Consider the following 18,869-nt stretch of genomic DNA (forward strand, 5'->3'; position numbering starts at 1 on the left):
CAGGGCTTCTTGAACGGGATGCAAGGAGCATCCGTGCTCACCCCGTGACCCTGGTTAGATGCTGACCGCAGCCCCCCGCTCCCCGGTGCCCCACTGACCCCATTGCGGCTGTTCCCGACCTACTGGCCTGGCTGGACCAGGAGGGTGCTGTGAGCAGCTCTGCACGGCGCGCCCGCAGCGAGTGACTAACGACCTTAAACCACAGTAGCTGCCGGAGCCACTCAGCATTAATAACGCAAGACACTCCCCTGAGCAACTCGTGTTGCATAAAGGAAAAGCCGACAAAACCCTTCCCCCCCAGCCCCGACGCTTCTCTGCCCTCCTCCGCTCAGATAAAAGGGAAATAAATAAATACATAAAACCGATCTCCTTCTGTTTCTTTAGAGCAGGGTTTCCATTTGGGCGGATGGGATAAAAATAAAATAGGGGAAAAAAAGGGAAAAGAAGCTGCGGGCGGTGGAGGCTGAGTCAGGGGATGGGCAAGCAGCTGCTGGTGGGATGGGAAGAGTGGAAGCCAAGTGAGTGGCACACCTGGAGTGGGCACGGCTGCCTCAGTGTGTATCCCTTACCTCCTCAGGGTTGGGAGACCCTGACCACTCCCACAGCCAAAGGCTTCCCCGTCTCCATTTGGGTTGCTGCAGGGAGGCTGCAGCCAGCTGCTCCCTGTTCCAGATGATCTCCCAGATGTGGCGAGGCTTCACTCAGACAAGCTGAGATGCTGTGAGGAGCCTGTGTCATCCAGCATCTCAGTGTGCTTCTTGCGTGTAATTAAAGCAGACTCATAAATGGTGCTGTGAAGGAAATATAGACAATATAAATCAGTGGTATTTTGACTTTAAAATCAATAATTCCTCATCAAACCCTCAGCTATTCCTACAGATCAGTGAGACCCCACAGAGATCACGTCAGCTCCAGTGTTTAACATGCTTATTTTGCAAACTGCTTCTTACAGCTTCTGCTCTGTGGGAATCCGACCTATTTTGTCTTGAGAGTGGGACCTGGAGAGTCTGCCTTCAGAGAGAAAAAAACCCCAACAACTTAAAGTAGAGGTAATGGCTGTTGCCTGAGCTTTACAGTTCCTGTTTATCATTCCTCATATAGATAGGACTGTTCAGAGCAGCTCTCTCTTTCTGCTATTTTTAATAGCAGATAAACAGAAATCATAGTGCAAAGTGTCTTATCCATATGCCGGCCCTGCTGAAATCTGCAGGATGTTTTTCTTGACGCTGTAGAAACTTGCTATAAAAAGCTGCTGTGCTACGGTGACTGCAGCTCCATTAAACCCTCTTTAACATACATATCACTTGGTTCCCGATGACACTTTGAAATCCTTTAAAACTGTGCATATTGAGTGCTTGCTGCAAAAGCAGAGTGCTAATAATAGGCAAGGAGAAAATCTTCCTAGCACTGAGGTCTGGAGAACGGTTGCCAATTTATCTCTGTAGCAAAACATGAATCTACACAACAGAGCTTAGAAAGCATATAGATAGCTCTGAGGCAGCTCCCCAGCATGGTGAGCTGCAGAGCACATAGCTCTATCCCATCATCAGCAGGATTATTGCCTTGCATGTGAGGCTGGAAAGAGCGGTGAGATAACCATGGAATTGAATGTAGCTGAATTTCATGATCTCTTGTGCATTCATGAAGCTCTTTAACCAATTAAAGAAAACTCCAGAGGCTTTAAAACACGCAATCTGGTCGGACAAACAAGGGATCTGCATGTACAGATTTAGAGGCCAGCTGGCAAGGTGTCCCCCCTGCCAATGCTGAGTTTCTCTTCCTCCCACTCAAATCACATATCTGGTTCTGCCTTTTGCCAAGCCGGTATTATATGGCTTTCAAGTCCCAAAGACAGTGAGACCTAATAGCATCTGGGTAGAGCAGTGAAGGAACACGTGGTGATGTATCTTCTTAATAAGCACATGAATGATGTTAATGAGAGGTAAAAAATAAAAAAGCAGTATGGCAGGATCATGCTGTGCTCATGAGCATCCCAGTGTCCTCTCATCAGCACCAGGCCCAGCAGGATGCAGGGCTGCCACTGGGCTTCTGGTCTGGTCCTGGGGGGGGACTCACCAGGGCTGGTAAGGCCTAGAGGCCCGCAGAGCTAAACAACAGTGGCCTGATGTCCACAGAAAGTGCAGTGCATGGGGCATGGCCCTCAAGAGGGGGCTTCAGCTGCCACCAGCTGCCAGGCACCAGGCAGACTCACAAGGACCAATAGATGACAATAGATCCCACTTAGCACCTCCTGACTCATGGTTTCCAGTTGCACCCCTAACCCTCTCTGAATAATGGACAGAGCCAAGAGAAACCTGCATGCACATCAGGGTGCCAAAAAACCCAAGGCAAAACAGGTGGAGCAGAACAGAGCCCAGTCTGAATTTCCATGAGAACAGAGGACAAGGCGGCTGTGCATCTGTACATCCAGTGAACAAATGTGATCCCTGGAGCAGGCCCTGAGATTGGGAGCTTGGTTGCTGGGGTCTGAAGGACCCGTAACTCTCCTTCATTGCTTGTACTTCAATCTTAGTTCCTGACAACTAATGTAAAACGGCTTGGGTGGTGGTGGTGACAAATGAGCTTGGGGATGGGTAAGGTTTCAGCCTTCTCTGATAGAGATGCAATGAAACAGAGTTAGGACTTCTGATCTTCTGAACAAGTGCCTAGGCAGCATTGCCAGCACTGCCAACACTCCTAAAGGAAACAGTCACCCTTTCCCCAAAGGGGATGCTTTGTGTGACTGCTACTAGAAGTGTGAAATGAGATGCAAGGATGGAGTTATTCTCAGTGTTGCTTTCGGTAATGGGTCCCTGAGGACCTGTTTATGTACATGGCTGACACACAGAAAAAAGCCATGAAAAGAAAAGGGGATGCAGAATACTCACTTGAGGCCCCGAAACGGGACAAATAAGCATCAGTAAATCATCTGTCAGGAGCAGGGAGTGACTGGCTGAAGAAGGGAGATACTCCCTTGGAATATGAAATGATCACCTTTTGAAAGGAGATCACAGCTGGCACTGGGTATTTATCTAACTTGTTCTGTCCAAGTCACTGCACATGTTACTGAAGCTTTCTTTTCTTCCTTTTTTTCTTTCTTTTTTTCTTCCTTTTTTTCTTTCTTTTTTTCTTTCTTTCTTTCTTTCTTTCTTTCTTTCTTTCTTTCTTTCTTTCTTTCTTTCTTTCTTTCTTTCTTTCTTTCTTTCTTTCTTTCTTTCTTTCTTTCTTTCTTTCTTTCTTTCTTTCTTCCTTCCTTCCTTCCTTCCTTCCTTCCTTCCTTCCTTCCTTCCTTCCTTCCTTCCTTCCTTCCTTCCTTCCTTCCTTCCTTCCTTCCTTCCTTCCTTCCTTCCTTCCTTCCTTCCTTCCTTCCTTCCTTCCTTCCTTCCTTCCTTCCTTCCTTCCTTCCTTCCTTCCTTCCTTCCTTCCTTCCTTCCTTCCTTCCTTCCTTCCTTCCTTCCTTCCTTCCTTCCTTCCTTCCTTCCTTCCTTCCTTCCTTCCTTCCTTCCTTCCTTCCTTCCTTCCTTCCTTCCTTCCTTCCTTCCTTCCTTCCCTGTTACACTGATACACATTGTTGTATGATGACTAAATATTGTTTTGGAAGGTCTTCTTTCTGTCTCCCATTTGACATGTTGTTTGGTTCTTAAGGGAATAGACATATGCATTAGATTTTTCAGATGGAGAGATAAAACCTGCAGGAAGAAGCCTTTATTTCAAAGATCCTCTCAGCCAGTTCTCTTTCTTTTCTTTTTTAAATGTCACCCTTTGTGTCCCTTCACGATGATGTTCCCACTGTCTTGCTGCATTGGTTATTTTACCTCGCTGCTCTCAGGATTTTTGTGGTTGTCATAATCAGCTCCATGCTTGGTGCATTATCATTGGCATGGATGAACATTTCCAAAGCCCCATGTGGATTTGCTACTGCACCACATCCAATTGAGTCATTCCCTCTGCCCCAGTTTCTGCTTGAGATTGAAGTTATGCATCTCTCTCAATCTCATTGTCATTCAAAGCTGCAGGGAAGCATTTAAAGCAATGTTTTCCTATGCTCCTATCTAGAAAATTGTTCCAAGCTATTACCACGCAATGGCTGAGATGCTTATCCTTTATTCTGCAACCTTTAATGAAATTAACTGACCCAGCTTGCAAGAGCTATTGATATCTGTGCTTTTGGAATGGTAAACCACTGACACTGCTTACTTCAGCTTTGGGTATAGTGAAGTGTGGGAACAAGACTCCTAGGTATTTTAGACAGGGAACATGTAAAAAATAACAGTTTTGTTATTGGTGTTGCATTTTGTTACTAGGTTTGGTTTTAGTCCAGAAAAACAAACCTGGCTGGTGTGTTCTCACCATGCACAGATGTCACTATAAATTTACAAGTAACCTTACCAATGTTGATTTTGCCTCTTGAATTGCATGAACACAATGTTAAGCCTTTTCAGATCTAAATAAGAACAAACTCTTGCCATCACTGGGACAAAAGAAACAAAACTGTTAAGTAAGGAGAACAAGATGCTGCTACTGAGAAAGCATTAATTAGGAAGGCTTATTTAGAGCACTCAGGTTATAGAGTAAGCAAGAGCCAGATGTAAATACAAGTCAGGCAGCCTGAGATAGACTCAGCAGTGCCCTGACACCTGGATACTCATTTAAAGTTAGAAGAAATAAGAGCTGGGCATCACCAACTCAGCATGGTGACGTTTTCTCCTATTATCATGAGGCCATAAATAGCTCATCATTTGCTCAGCAATCCAGCCCTCCGTACTGATCCCCACATAGCTCTTGCTGTTGCTTTGGGTTTTGTCAGAACATAACTACCCATTGGGCTCATGGGTTCGCACAAACTGAGGGCATGTTGCTTGGGAAAAGTTATCCCCGATGCTGCCAGGTTAGGAGTGTTCACAGCAGGAGAGCACAGCATCAAAGGAGAAGAAAAATAAATGTTTGACGGCATTTGTTCCATTTGATCTTTCCTCTGATCACACAAACAGAAGAAACACAGCTTTACAGCCTCTTGATCTCAGCACAGAGCGTGTGCCAAAGAAAGATAATTATTCCCAGTGTTTGGGTCTGGGGACAGCAGCAAACAGCATAGAAGGCATTTTTAGCACACACCGACGTTCCCAAGATGATTTAAATGTATTGCTGGAGGCTTGCACTGGGAATTCTGTGCTCAGAAATGGGGTCTGTATGACAGACATACTGCTGATGGCACTCCACAGTTCAATAACAGGGCTGAGTTTGAAGGATTCTTTTTTCTTTTCAAAGAGACATCTCACTGATTTGCTCCGATAATAAAAGATCTGCAGGTGAGTTGGACAGCTTCCATTAGCAAAATGGCCCTGCAGGGACAGCATCCATCATTCACAGACAAATACACCAAGGCAGCATGGCTGATTTTTCAAGTATTAATTAAGCAAGTGACTGGTATGCCAGCCATGGACAGTGTTTTCCTGCTCTATGGGGACATTAGTGCACAAAAGTGCTCCAAGCACTTGAAGGATTGCATGCCCACTGCCTCAGACAAATCGAAGGCTAAGTTACAGCCAAGTGAGGCTTGCACCCACTCCACTGTCACTCAGTGGTGTTAGGCAAACCAGCCGCAGGGACTGGGTCATCCCTTATGTCTTAATCTATCACTGATAATTCAAGGAAGGCTTATTTGCACTTATCTGTCTCTTCAATTGTGGAAGATTTTATGCTGACGTACTGTCAGCTCAGCCAGCGGTTGAGTCTTGCACGTATAAGAGAAGATGACACAGGAAGTTGGTTTCGATTATCAATGCTTGTAGCCACCTCTCTGTAAAGCAGAAAATATACCTTTCAAAAACAGCTCTGCATTAGGAAAAGCTTTCTTCCTTCTTTCTGCAGCTTTATCCTGGCTGGGCACCCCCCAGATCTGTCTCTTCCTGATTGAGGGAAAAAGCACCCCATTTGCCTCTCTCTCTCAAGCTCTCCTCTGTATTCAGGGTCTCTCCACCTGGTCTCCAGACTCTCTGCACATGCTGAAGTCATTAAACCATCCATTAGGACTCCATCCTTTGTGTGTGGGGGGATGGCTGGCTGCTTGGCTGCCTCCCTTACTCATTATTGGCCTTTCCAGCTGATTTAACCAGCTGGTGCAATGAGACATGAACAGCATCTCAGAGAAACGTGCATCTCGCTATAATACATTTCCAATGTCTTTTTGCTCTCCCTCTGGATGCATAAAGAAGTACTATAGTATCTTGCAATGAGTTACTGAATCTTTTTTGAAACCTGATATATTCTCAATGCGAGGTTTATTAAATATGAGGTGTGTAGTCATATGCATTAGCCAGGGCTAGCCGCCCAGACTGTTCAGATGAGAAGAGCAGACAAGCTTCTGCCTTGCAAATCAATTGCTCTGACACAATGGAATGCTCCAAGCCTGCTGACTCTGAGTGCACCTCTTTGTTTTGCAAAGACACCTGCACTGATCACGGTTCAAGCTTACCTGAACATCTTCTTTATAATTTTAGATCAAGCTGCTGGACACAACTGCAGGGGGAGAACCATCATCCAAGTCTGACCCTGAATTCTCTTTTTTGGCCTACATGTCACAGGGTGAGTGCCATACGGCCAGCTGATGAACAGAAAAAGGAAGGATCAGGGATGCTACCAGGGGTGTTATAATAGCGTGACACAGAATAGGTATCTCCCTCCTCTTCCTGCCTTGGGAAACTAACTAACACTTGAGTATTTGTGGATTTTGTCTCCTGGCTATTTGTTTGCTGCCATTCATCATTTAGACTCAGCGTTTATGCATACTGAAAGTAATAGACATAAATTAACAACAAGCCTTCAGGGTGTTAAATAGCCTCCTCCCCCTCACTGGAATCATTTCTCACAATGCCCACACTCAAGCACGTTTGATACTCTGCCCCAGAGATCAGCACAGCAGGAACTGCATGGCTGCCACCCAGGTACCCTCTCTGTCCAGAAAACAAGGACCCTTTCCACTGCACCATTGCAGGGATGGTTCACCATGACTCAACAGAGTAGCTCTTCAGCCTTGTAGAAAGGCAGCAGACAAACCCTCCAGCAGCAGGTCTGCCACTCCTTGCTAAGGTCCCATCACATAAAGCCAAGGAAGAAAACAAGAGATTGGGATCCATTCAGGAGCTCTGGAAAGGTGTGGTCCCTGAGTTGAACACAAGGCAGCAGCCACTTCTAGCTGTGATCAGATCCCAAGTAACATGAGGCATCATTTCCCAGGAAGTAGAAAACCCAGTGGTGATGCAGTTGAGTATGCCCAGATCTGTTCAATCTCTATTTTCAGTACATGTGCAGTTTGCCAGGGAGGCAGAGACAAATTCCTGCCCTTAGGGTCCTCAGGAAAGAAGACCTGTTGCCCCAAAGTCTGATGTGGAAAACACAGAGGAAGCTGATTAGGAAATGTTAGTGAACCCATGTTGCAAGCTCCTGGGCTTCTAGTGACAAGGAAGTGAGGAGAGGTAGGGCAGCTGCAGACAGCCCTGTTCCTGCCCCAGAGGGACTGCCTGGGTTTGTGCATCACTGTGTCTGGTTCTCTGATGCCCTGTTGACAGCTGGGTTTTGGCAGATGCTCAGCGCTGACCTTCTGAAAGTCATATCCCAGTGCAACTTTTCATGATGACCAACCAAAACCCAGGAACATCGCTGTGACAAAAACTGCAAACAGAGATTAGGATTTACTGGACATTAAACAGGTGAAGGGAAGTAGCTCAATTTTTTTAAGGTACAGAAATTAAGCATTCCTTTTCTCTGCAGCTGGTGTTATTTCCAGCCCTTCAAAACTTGAGAATGCCTGCCCTCAATCTATTTGGTGCATCACACTATTTTAGGCAACAATTTGTGACGAAAAATTCATAATTCATCCTTCTACGTCATTTCTTTGCTTTGATCCTACATTCAGCAACTTCTTTTGATGACTAGCAAAAATAACTGCAGTCAATGCAGATGAAGGTGAGCTGTAACCTTCATCCCAAACTCCTTGTCTATATTTATCAGGCTCGTCAGAACAGTGACCCAGTCCCACTCCTGCTGAGTGTGCCTGCTGCTCTAAGGACTCCAGGAAAGCCTACTTGATGGTGGAAGAGTTGGTACCTGAATGAAAATGAATCATTCCTGTCCTTTCAGCAAGATAAATCAGATCATCTCCCAAGATGGGTGAAGTACTGGTTTAGATTTGTGGTAGAAAGGATATCCAGCAAATCTTCCAGTTCTATCTGCCCCAAATAGTCTGACAAGCCTTATAGTGTTGAAGTGCTGGGACCCAAGACTGTAGCCACTGAAATGTGTGTGGATGTTTTCCTTTCCCACCTTTGGACATTGCTCCCCTTGATGACCACCTGGAGCCACTGTCTCAGAGCTTCCCTCCCCATCCTGGCTCTCTCCAAAGGTGAGAGAACTGTACCTCCAAAGTGAGACACCTGTCATATTTCACATAATGGTACACTGCACGCATACCAGGTGTATCCTGGGAGAACAGATTCCCATCTGGAAAGGTTTTTCTGCCACATTTACAGGCAAAGAAAAGTGTGGCAGTGGGTTTTCCCCCCCTTTACTAAAGGGTAATTATCTGTTGGTTTGCCTGCCTCCAGTAACTGTCTCCAGGGCTTTCATGGTTTGTGCCACTTCCACAGTGCAAAGGGAAGGATGGATTCAATACACATTCAAAAGAATGTCAAGAAGATCTGGAAATGTCTTATCGTGCAAGGATAAGAGCAGGCCTTCCACTTGATGAGCCTGGGGGGTTGCTCTTGCTCAATTTTAGAAGCCAGTTTTGATGCTAAGAAAATGTCATTTTGTTGGCTACACCTCAGCCTTATACATTAGATAGAGAAATACAAATAGATTGGTGGGGTGTGCTGAGCAGTGTAGGACCAGTTGCTGTTGTAAATGTCTCCATCAAGGCTTGCAGGGCATCAGTGAGATGCCTTTTCGGACCATGGGATGCAGCTGTGCAGTGGGGCTTGGACCAATTCCACCTGCAGCTGGGTGGTTAAGCACCTGGACCAGAGCTCACTCTTACCTCTTGTTTTAGAATATTGCACTGTTATTTGTCTGGTGGCTTTAAGGAGTAGAGGGACCACCACCATGCAGAGAGCTGCCCATCACACAGTCCCACTGCGTTAACAGGGTGAATCAGCAGCATAAATAGGAAAAAAAGTGCAATGTATTGGCTGTGCTGGGAGAGAGCCAGCATGGGTTTCCCACTGCTGCATGAGATCCTGCAGCTCTCCTCTGCTGGGGGTCTGGAAAGCGGTGTGCTTTGCCAGAGTCAGATGACATCCTGCAGGATCGGGCCCTGGAGTGCACATAAATCAGTTACAGGTACTTGAATTAGGAGAATTAATTAAGAAGGCCTTCCCATCCTCGGGGGGGGTAGAGACCACAATGAGTTCAGCAGGACACACCATTAATCCTGCATTTGTCCCAGAGCCATTCTTTGTGCTCAGGGCGGGGGAATGGCCAGGACAGAACAACCCTGCCTCTTCCCTTTGGTGCAGGGAGTGGTGCGCACAGGGCATCACCTTTCCCAATGCCTCCCCACTTCCCAGGGCCCTGCCCATAAGCAGTTCAGCTCCTTTTGCTCTGGCCCTGCTCACCTGTATCATACAGGTCCCTTGAACACACATCTGTCTTTCGGGGATGAATATTTATTATCTTCATTGCAACAGCACAATAAAATCCCCTCATCCTTAATAGCACAGTTCCTTCCCTCTAGATAAGCACACTTATCTCCCCAAAAGATTAGCTTCTGTTTTTCATTCCAGAACATTTCAGGGCTAAGTTGCAGGCTGGCTCAAATCCCCACCATGTAAGGAAGCAAGAGAACATTCAGCATCCTCTCCCCAGGTGCTCAAATAACTCCTGTGCCAAACCACAGCCAGTGCTGTGCTTGTGGCTGGAGGCAGAGGCTGCTGCTGTAGAGGTACAGCACAGAGCTGGAGTGAACTGGGGACACTTCTCTCAGCACTTGTCACTGGTGGTGTGCTGGAAGAAGGCACAGTGCGTGACAACCCATGGGATTTATCCTGGATGTGAGCCAGAGGGGTGCCCTTGCAGCCCAGGCAGACAGTGGTATTCTGGGGTTGTACCAAGAGAAGGGTGGTCAGCAGGGAGAGGGAGGGGATTGTCCCTTTAACATGGTCTGATAGTGACAAGGCAAGGGGGGATGGCTTTAAACTAAAAGATGGGAGATTTAGGTTAGAGTTAGGTGCTAACCTAAAGTTAGCTTTGTATCATGGCCACTCGGTGTGCTGCAAAACTGGCAGGGGGAGGCTTGGATTACTGTCTTCATCAAATTGCTCTCTACCAGAAGAAATACCTGGGTGAAAATAATACAACTCATCCCACAGCACTTACTGTGGATGACCTTGCAATGTGCTCCTTTTCCTCCCAGCCAACCACATGGGCAGGTGGGATGGTGTTCCTCATGCAGTGCAGGTTTGGCTGTGCAGAGGCCAGCATTTCTGGTGGGGGAGGTACCAAGAATTCTATGATTTGTCTTGTTTTCTGGGGAAAAAAAAGAACAAAGCACCACCAAAGCCCCACAGTTCTGTAAATTTCTAATAGAAAGTGAACAAAAAGATGGGAAAAAGTCATATTTTGTTTCAGTTATAACCCTTGTGACTTCTGGGACTAAAGGAAGCACTGAAACACTAGTACTTTCCCACAGAGAACCACAACATCCAGCAGCCCAAAAGTATCATGGGGAACAAGTTCTAGCCACTTCAGCTTTACAGTTTCCCTTCCCAAAGCAACAGCATAGCTACAGTCATACGGCCTGCTCCAGCCTCTCCTTGGCACATCCCCATCAGCCTCCATCAGAGTGTCCCAAGCTCAGGTTTTCCTCCATGCCCTCTCAGTGCTGTCAAGTTGTAAATGTGTTGGTTTGGGCCTGTTTTTGAGGAGATAGATGTGAGGCACGTGAACCCTGTGTGCACTGCGGATCCTCCTTCTGGGAGCGGCTGTGTTTGAGAAGAGATGAGAGGATGGGAAAAACTTCATCAGGTGGCAAGAAAATGAGAAGGGAGGACTCCTTCCTCACTGAAGGAAAACATTTGGCTGCAAACAAAGCTTCACAGGACACCAGAGAAACATTGAAAGGTCATTCCAATGCCTCAGCCTCAGTTTTGAGTGGAGTTTGAATTGCACGGGGAACCAGAGAAGCCCGAAAGTTGTGTTTGATGTGGAAGTTGGCTTTGTTGGTCTGCATGTGGGTAGTTTACGAGTGATGTAATTGTGGAGAGATGTAAGATGTTACAGCACCGAGCCTGGGACAGGGAGGGGGAAATCCCAGAGCCTGGGGATGGGTCCATGGCTGATGGAGGACATTGTGAGTTGAGCAGTACTTCAGGGGGTGTAGCTCAGTTGAACAAAACCACAGCAGAAGTAATCTTACTGCTGCTGCTTGAATGTCATCCTGCTGTCAGAGGAACTCCCCACGTGTTTTGCAGAGGCACCCAGTTGTGCTGCCTTTAAGGAGGGAGTGGGGTGCAGGGAGCTGGCTCCTGGGCAAACCCTGGGGATGAGCTGTCCTTGCCCTTGAAAGCTGCAGTTAGTCAGCAGCTTGCACTGCCTGCCATCAGTCCCTCTGCAGCCACCAGTGCCCTTGGTGTCCTCATCTTTCTACATTTGCAGAAAATTTGGCTTTTGAAGCTTGGCAGATTCCTGAAGTTACTTCTCCTGACTTGGTGTGGCCTGCCGGTGTGACAGCAAAGGTGACCAAGGTGTCCTCTCCTCGTGGAGAGGGGACATAAAATCCAGGACTTTTCAAGGGAAACAGAGGATACAGATGTACTTTGGGAAACAAATGTTGCCTCTTATTAAGCAAGAGATAAGCAGCCTCCCTCCCCTTCACGACCAGCCAAAGGAGTCCCAGAACACCGCCAGACTATTCTGAACATCAGGCTGCAAACAAGATTAAAATTAGACTCACAAGGTTTCATCAAGGGAGAGTTTAACTGCAGCGCTCAATCAGGCTGCAAAACCCACTAATGACAATTGAAATAAAGTCATTCAAGACACATCCTTCCATGTCATGCTGCAGGAAGGGAAGTTTGCCCTTGGCTGTGTTTCTTGGCCAAGGCATATTTGGTGTCTCATCACACTGCTGCCCGGTGGCGGAACCAAGGCTGGCATCCCCTTGGGAAAAGCAGCAGCGGGTCCCCTGGTTCTGTGACTGCTCCATGGGCCATGTCTCATAGGAAATGACTGATAAACAGGTGGTAAAAAGAATAGGAGAGCATTTGAGTGAGACTTCCAACACAAGGAGACTTTTTTGTCCATTGCAAGATCACATAATGCCAATAAAGCTATATATAGAGTGGGATGTCTGAGAAGTTATCTGCTGGAAAAAAAACATCAGTTTTAAACATTCATCTGTTTTTAACAGCAGTCTCTCTGCTTGCAGAAGGATGGCTAAGGACATGTTTCCCAGGCTCTGCCCATGTTCCTGCAAGCTGAGCACCACCAGAGCATCTCTGTGCTCCAGAGACCTCCACAGTCTCCCAGCAAGAAGGAGAAATAAAATGTAAGTATACGTCACTCAGTGAGTGTTGAGCTCTGTCCAGTTATTTAACCTTGCTCTCATGAGGCTGTGCTTCCTGAATAAGCACTTTGAAATCACCTTGCAATAAAAATTCATCACTCTGCCAACATTCATTTTATACGTGGCACTGCCCCAACAATATTCTGCGTTGATACCACCCTACTCTCATGTTTCAGCCTGACTTCATGCTAAAAGGAGAATCTCTTTCAACCCTTTAACCTCTGCCTAAGTCCCAAGGATGTGTGGCGCGGCTGTAGAGCCATTCAATAGCCAGGCACTGTCTCCTTTAGCAACATGAAGTGGCACTAGCCCAATCACACAGTGCACAGCAAAGTGGCTAAAACTGCTTTTCTGTACAGACAAAGCCCTCACCCAGCCAGGCCGCCCGCACACACCTAAATTTAGGTGCTGCTCATCAGTCTGAAATCAAGGCTCTCATGCTGCACAGGGATAAGCCTAAAAGTGCTCTGTTAATCAGGAAGCCACGTGGATGTTCAATATTCAGTCATAATTATCATTCAGTGAGGAGTGCTGAGCACGTCTTATCCTGGTTCAGCATGCTCTGGGGAAGGCAACATCACATGAACATTTTTCAAGGTGCAGGGTTTTATCCTCAGCACTGCAAAGGATCATTCTCCCTTTCCTCCTTTCTTGAGTCAGAGTCTGTGTGAAGGCAGTGGGTCCCATCGGATATCCATACAAGGCTGTGCATGTGACATGTCTTCATGGCTGGGGAGCACTGACTGAGAGAAATAATGCTGGTAACAAATGCCTCAGGCAGGCAGAACGCAATCCTGGAGAAGGCATCAGGAGGATTTCACAAATAAAGTAATCAAGATCTTGCATGGTAGTTTTGCAACCCAAAATACAGTCATCACCTATCTGCTACTCTGCGAGAGAATGTTATTTTCTCTGCAGGCTGTAACATTAAAGTGTTCTCTGTGCTAAAAACAGAACTGCTTCAGAAAAGAACTATAAGCCATGACAGAAAGCCCTTCCCAAAACACATGGCTTTTTTCTAGGCAGGATTGCTCAGCACTGCTGCTTCTCTCCTTGGCCTTCCAGGCAGGACAAACAGCTGACTTAAGATACATGTGTTTTTTTCTTCTGGATTCATGTTTTCTTGTAAAGAATATATTAACTTTCAAAGAGAAAGTCATTTCAAATACAAGAGCTAAAATTAGGCTCATTATTTTTTTTCCTCTCCCCTTTATAGCTTTTACAAGCAATTACCCATTCAGTGTTTCGAATTCATAACACAAAACTTCACCAGCAATTGTGTTTCTGAAGCTTTTTGAAGGGAAAGCCTTAAAAGCTTTGTCAGAACACACAACAGCACAAGCAAATGAAAGTGCCATTTTAATTCTTGGGTTCTTCTTTAAGTGAATGGGAAGCAGCAGGGTGCTTGTTCATCACCAAGCATTTTTGGTTTAATTCCATAATGATGAAGCGAGCTGTGTGACTGCTCTAGAAACTGGAGGCAGGATTCGTGTTTGCACCATGACCCTTCGCACTGCTGTAGGAGTGTTGCTAAAATAGCTGCACGGGCTATTCTGCCAGCACGGAGCCCAAGTTGCTTCTTTCTGATGGCACAGGCAGGACACAAATTTAGCATCCCTGCAGCTTGGGGCACTCACCTTTGTGGGAGAGCCAAGTGTAACCTCCTCCTCCTTGCTCAATTCATCCTCAGGAGGAAGGTTTTGTTTGCTGCTCTCTAATGCTCACACAGCTGTGCTCCTGCTAACACCTCCATGTTGCAGTGCCCCTGAGCAGCTGTGACAGGGTCAATCCAGAAGCCAAAGGCATTTCTTTTGCCAACAACTCACAAACAGCTCTGCAGCCAATAAACAATAAGCAAAGGTTATGCACAGCCAATTCACCCAGCTGAGTCAAGGAGGTTAATAAACCACTTGGATTCTTTGTCTTGCTTTGAGTCTGGTCTTCAGGAAGCCGGAAGGCATCAGTGTTTGGTAAATAAATGTGTTCTTACCTCTGTGACCAGCTCCAGGACCCGTCCCCAAATCCCTGTGTCAATCAGCACCTTGCTTCCACTCATTCATGACCCCCGACTACCTTCACTGCATTACAAGACTCCACAGAACAAAATAACTCAAACTTCCACTTCCTACACTACATACACATCCCTGTTCTCACTCATATTGAATTTTCTCTCAGACCATAGTCCAAATTAACTTTGTAGCACGTTAAGACGTGACCATCCATCACCAGCTAAAACAACTTGCATCTCCCATTGGACCAAGGCATTCATGAAACACTGCAAACACCACTTTGGGACAGCACCTTCCTTAGGACTCTGGTGCTTGAATAGATACAGTGTTCTCCTTGATTCCCTTTCACTGCACCTGAAGGACATCACTTCTCTACAGCCACCTGCTGTAAGGTCATTCAGGATGCTTGTCCCAGACAGCCTGACAGACAAAGGCAACCTCAACCAATATCTTATCTTGTCTGTTTAAACTGGAGCCACTCTCCAAGCTGCTCCATAGCCCTCGCTCTGATAAAAGCCCCTCTCAGTCTTTTTAAGGCTGGGTCTGAGGAGGAGAGGAACCAACACAGATGAAAAGCTATAAGGGCTGGTGGGCTCCTCCAGATCTAGACTCAGCACAAAGAGAGACTGAACATGGTGAATTGCCCAGAGGAAAAGGAAAAGCAGGGAGAGAATCCATCCTGCTAAGCCCAGCCTTCCCCAGTACCAGTCCTTTGCAGCCAGAAACACTCTTCTTAGAGAAAATGGAAGTAGAGGAACAGTTACTCCAGCAAACACTCTGATGCTGAAGCCTTGAATTGATCATAATCCCATGAGTGTGTTTTTGTTTCAGATTTCTGAAAGGCTCTTTGCTACAGGAAGGCTCGTGTACCTGTGGCAAATGAGTACTTCTGGACCCACCTCATCCTCGTCAGCACAAGCAAACAAGTACATGAAATCAGGTGCAGATGAGAAGGGTCAGCTTTTCCCTCTCCTCTTTGCACCAAACACTTGAGAACCACTGGGAATCATACAGAATAAAAGACAATTTCAGAAGAAAAACAAAGTTCCGAGAATCATCACAACTCAGATTTTTATTCAACAGCAAAGTTGAAGGGAATATTGTTTTCTCCCCTCAGGGCAAGTGTTCCAAATGGAAATTAAGTAAAAATATTGTTCCCCAAAAGTACTCACGATGAAATTAGTTTTCATTAAATATATTTGTCTGGCAAAATAAAAAATAAAATAAAATTAGAACCCGTACAAAAGAAAATCCCTTGCAAATTCGTAACACTGGAGCAATGACAACAATGTAAACCTAAATGTCTGGTAGTTGTAATTAACTCGTGGAAATTACTGTTGAACTCTGGACCAAGAAAATAAAAATCACTCTGAGTAGCAACAAGCCAATTTTAGAGGCAGTTGAGGCTTAGGGAATGCTACAGGGATGGGGCACACTAGTGGCTTCATAAACAGTTTGTGCTAGTGGACTGCTAGTGTAGAGCTATTTGAGAGCTGGGAGGAAAAGAAGTTAAAAGCTGTTGCGGCATCACAGCATATGGTACAGCAAAAACCTGCAGACTTTCCATTCTGGGAGCTGATCAGTTGGGTGAAGGCCAGTGACAAGAGCTGAGATGACAGTGGAAAGAACAATGACAGTGATGAACGGTGAGAGTACTGGGAAGCAGTTGCATTTTTTTGTCTTTTTTTTTGTCATTGCATTGGATTCAGTTGTGAGCAAACTCCTGGGAGTATCTGGGGAAATCTTCTGCTTACAGTAGCTGCTGCTTCTCCCTCCCTCCCTCCTCCTTCCAGTTAGAGCCTCTGCTCTGACAAGTGGATGCCAGAGGCATGTGGTTTGGTAGCGTCGTCCTTTAGTTAAGAATGTCTATTCCAGTATTAAAAATGTAAAAAAAGTCCTCGAGAGGGTGCTTCTTAGTGGCAGTCTTTGCCTTAAGCAAGGCCAACGACCTGCAATTAAAAGTTAATTAAAGCAATGTGGATTTGGATGAGCAATGGGAAAGATGGGAATGGGGAAGGAAAGGATGCAGGGAGCGGGGAAGAATGCAAGTGTTTCTACATCCCTCCCCAAAGCCAAAATCCAAGGTGCACATGTGGGTTTCTGTTTTTCTCACACACTCTTCTTTTTTTACTATCTCTCCAGTTATAATATTTCCAGTTTCGATGCAAGTTTCAGTGGCAGCCTCAGTTACAGTCATAAACAAAGTCATAGTTGCTGGGCTCCTTTGGGATAGGGGGAGGAGCATCCGGGATCTGTATATTTTCCAAGTCAAGGAGGCGTAGCTTTATCTCCATGCTCAGCAGCGTATCTAAGTCGTTTCGTGTCAAATCACTCAACATATCTTTCCCAAGGAGGGCATTCAGCCCATCGGTCCATACACAGTACTGCACAGGGAAAAAAAAGAGAAAAATTGTCATTAGTAGACTTTCTGGATACAGACTAATTGGTTTGGTCTGGTTTGGTCTTCTATGGTTATTGCTCCCTCAGGACTTACAAAGTGAACTAAAATGAGGTTGATTCATTCTACTACATCATATGACAAAGAAGGCATGTTCCAATAAGCTAGCATGCTCTAAAAGTAGGAAGAAATGACCTCTAGATGGCTTGACAGTTAGATGTTTGCTTCAAACTTCTTGTAGAATATTCCTCAGAGGTTAAGTGAGAAAAAATGAAACTTCACCTAGGATAAAGAATATTTGGAGTTGTCTCCTTCTCCTCCTTTTCCAGAGCACGATTCTCTTACATCAAACTTCTGTTACCATGACAACTAAATTGTGGACAACCCATTTGTTGAGGTATTCAAGGCCAAGGTGGACAAACAAAACTAGTGGGTGGTAACCTTGCCTATGGCAGGGTTATTGGGAATTGGAATTAGATGATCTTTACGGTCCCCTCTTGCCTGTGCTATTCTATTTTTTGTATGAAGCTAAATTAGCTGATTTCCAGCTCAAATTCCCCTTGACTCTTTCCTTAAGATATCCTCTATAAACTACCTAGTTTAGTCGATAGTCTACCTAGTTTAATCAATAGCAAAAGAAACCACAACAAGGTGGTATCAATAGACCTGTGCAGAGATCTGCTCTCGTTGCCATATCTGTGCCTACTTTACAGAGTACAAAATAACGCACTGTGAAAACTGCAGTGCCAGTCAATGCTGCATCCTTCATGAAAATAACACGCCGAATTACCTGGTGTGATTCTAAATGCTGCAAGTGCTGAAAGGGTCTCTAAAACCCCCTCTTTATTGTTAGCTTTCTCTTAATAGAAGATGCTGTCTTTCTCAATGGCTGACAGCTTGAGACAAACACTGGCTGAATAACCACTTCAAATACATAACAAACCCGTGGGAGATTGGTGATGTACAGTCAACTTACATCAAAATGAGTCTCTTTCATTTATTACTACAGGCCATTTATTCAACCATGAACAGAAGTACTCAAATGCTATCATCTAAAAATAAAGAGTTCAATCGTGAACTTGTGTCCTAGTTTGCAGGAGAAAATTAAATCAACCATAACTACATTTTTATCTTACAAATACTTCTGCTAGATTTCATGCCAAAGCTTGGATTTTAAATTTAGCTGACCATTTGGTACATGATATTGGCAAATCTAAAGATAGCCGCAGCTGACTTCATCCTACAGCAGAAATGGAGATTATTTTAAAGCAAGATGGAAAAGAAGCACCCTCTTGGGGTATGTCTTCATCCAGAAGAAGGGCATGTTTTTCAAATAGGATGGTTAACACACTTCAACATCCCAAGTAAAATCCGACCCATTTAAGTCAGTACCACAAGAGCACCAGAGCTAGAATTTCACTCAGGGTACTGGTAAGCCAAGCTGCAGCTTTATGTGATTAGCTGTACAAAAGAGACTTGAGGGTTCAGATAATCTGTGTAGAAGAGACATGAGGGTTCAGGTTGTCCTGCTAACCTGTACAAAGGAAACAATTTCCCTACTTATTCTAAGCTTTCAAAGTGTGACACTGAAGACTTCTAAGGCATGCAACTACTGTGGAGAGTATGCAGAATAGCAAGAAAAGAAAAAAAGCAACTCTAGACCTGTAATTATTTTTAAGCATACTTTCAATAGAAAGGAATAGAAAGGCAAAGGGCTCTGCTCAAATCACAGAAGTGCAGAGCATCCATTCAACAGATGCAGCACCTGACGTAAATCGTCCATCACTTGCTCAGTGAGTATGGTCAGGCCTTTCTCTGGGGAGGAATACCAGTGATCCAGAAAGCAGAATTGTGATTCTCTCCTCTTCCAGATACAACTCATTCAGGGCCCACAGAAACTAAA

General features: G+C 45.4%; 2 protein-coding genes across 19 annotated transcripts in view; both read right to left on the minus strand.

The window, feature by feature from the left end:
* AOAH (acyloxyacyl hydrolase) overlaps positions 1 to 791 on the minus strand; it is a 59,247-nt gene extending 58,456 nt beyond the window's left edge. Inside the window, exon 1 of one of the 5 annotated variants that reach the window (XM_015854235.3) lies at positions 570 to 791. Coding sequence is in view for 2 of the 5 variants with exons in the window: in XM_015854232.3 (XP_015709718.1) it covers positions 99 to 268 (170 nt within the window). In the remaining 3 variants the exon portion in view is untranslated. Of the gene's footprint in view, positions 1 to 98; positions 269 to 355; positions 376 to 569 lie in introns of those variants that run through there. The other 4 variants (XM_015854234.3, XM_015854232.3, XM_015854236.3 and 1 more) reach the window with 4 other exon arrangements.
* Positions 792 to 15,613: 14,822 nt separating this feature from the next.
* Positions 15,614 to 18,869, minus strand: part of ELMO1 (engulfment and cell motility 1) — a 274,013-nt gene continuing 270,757 nt past the window's right edge. For all 14 annotated transcript variants that reach the window (XM_032442431.2, XM_085538119.1, XM_015854222.3 and 11 more), the window contains one exon: positions 15,614 to 16,952. In XM_032442431.2, coding sequence (XP_032298322.2) covers positions 16,752 to 16,952 — 201 coding nt within the window. In that variant the 3' untranslated portion in view covers positions 15,614 to 16,751. The remainder of the gene's footprint in view (positions 16,953 to 18,869) is intronic.

The sequence above is a fragment of the Coturnix japonica genome, chromosome 2 (assembly GCF_054131305.1).
Source record: "Coturnix japonica strain WE chromosome 2, WE-NBRP24, whole genome shotgun sequence".
NCBI classification, from domain to species: domain Eukaryota; kingdom Metazoa; phylum Chordata; class Aves; order Galliformes; family Phasianidae; genus Coturnix; species Coturnix japonica.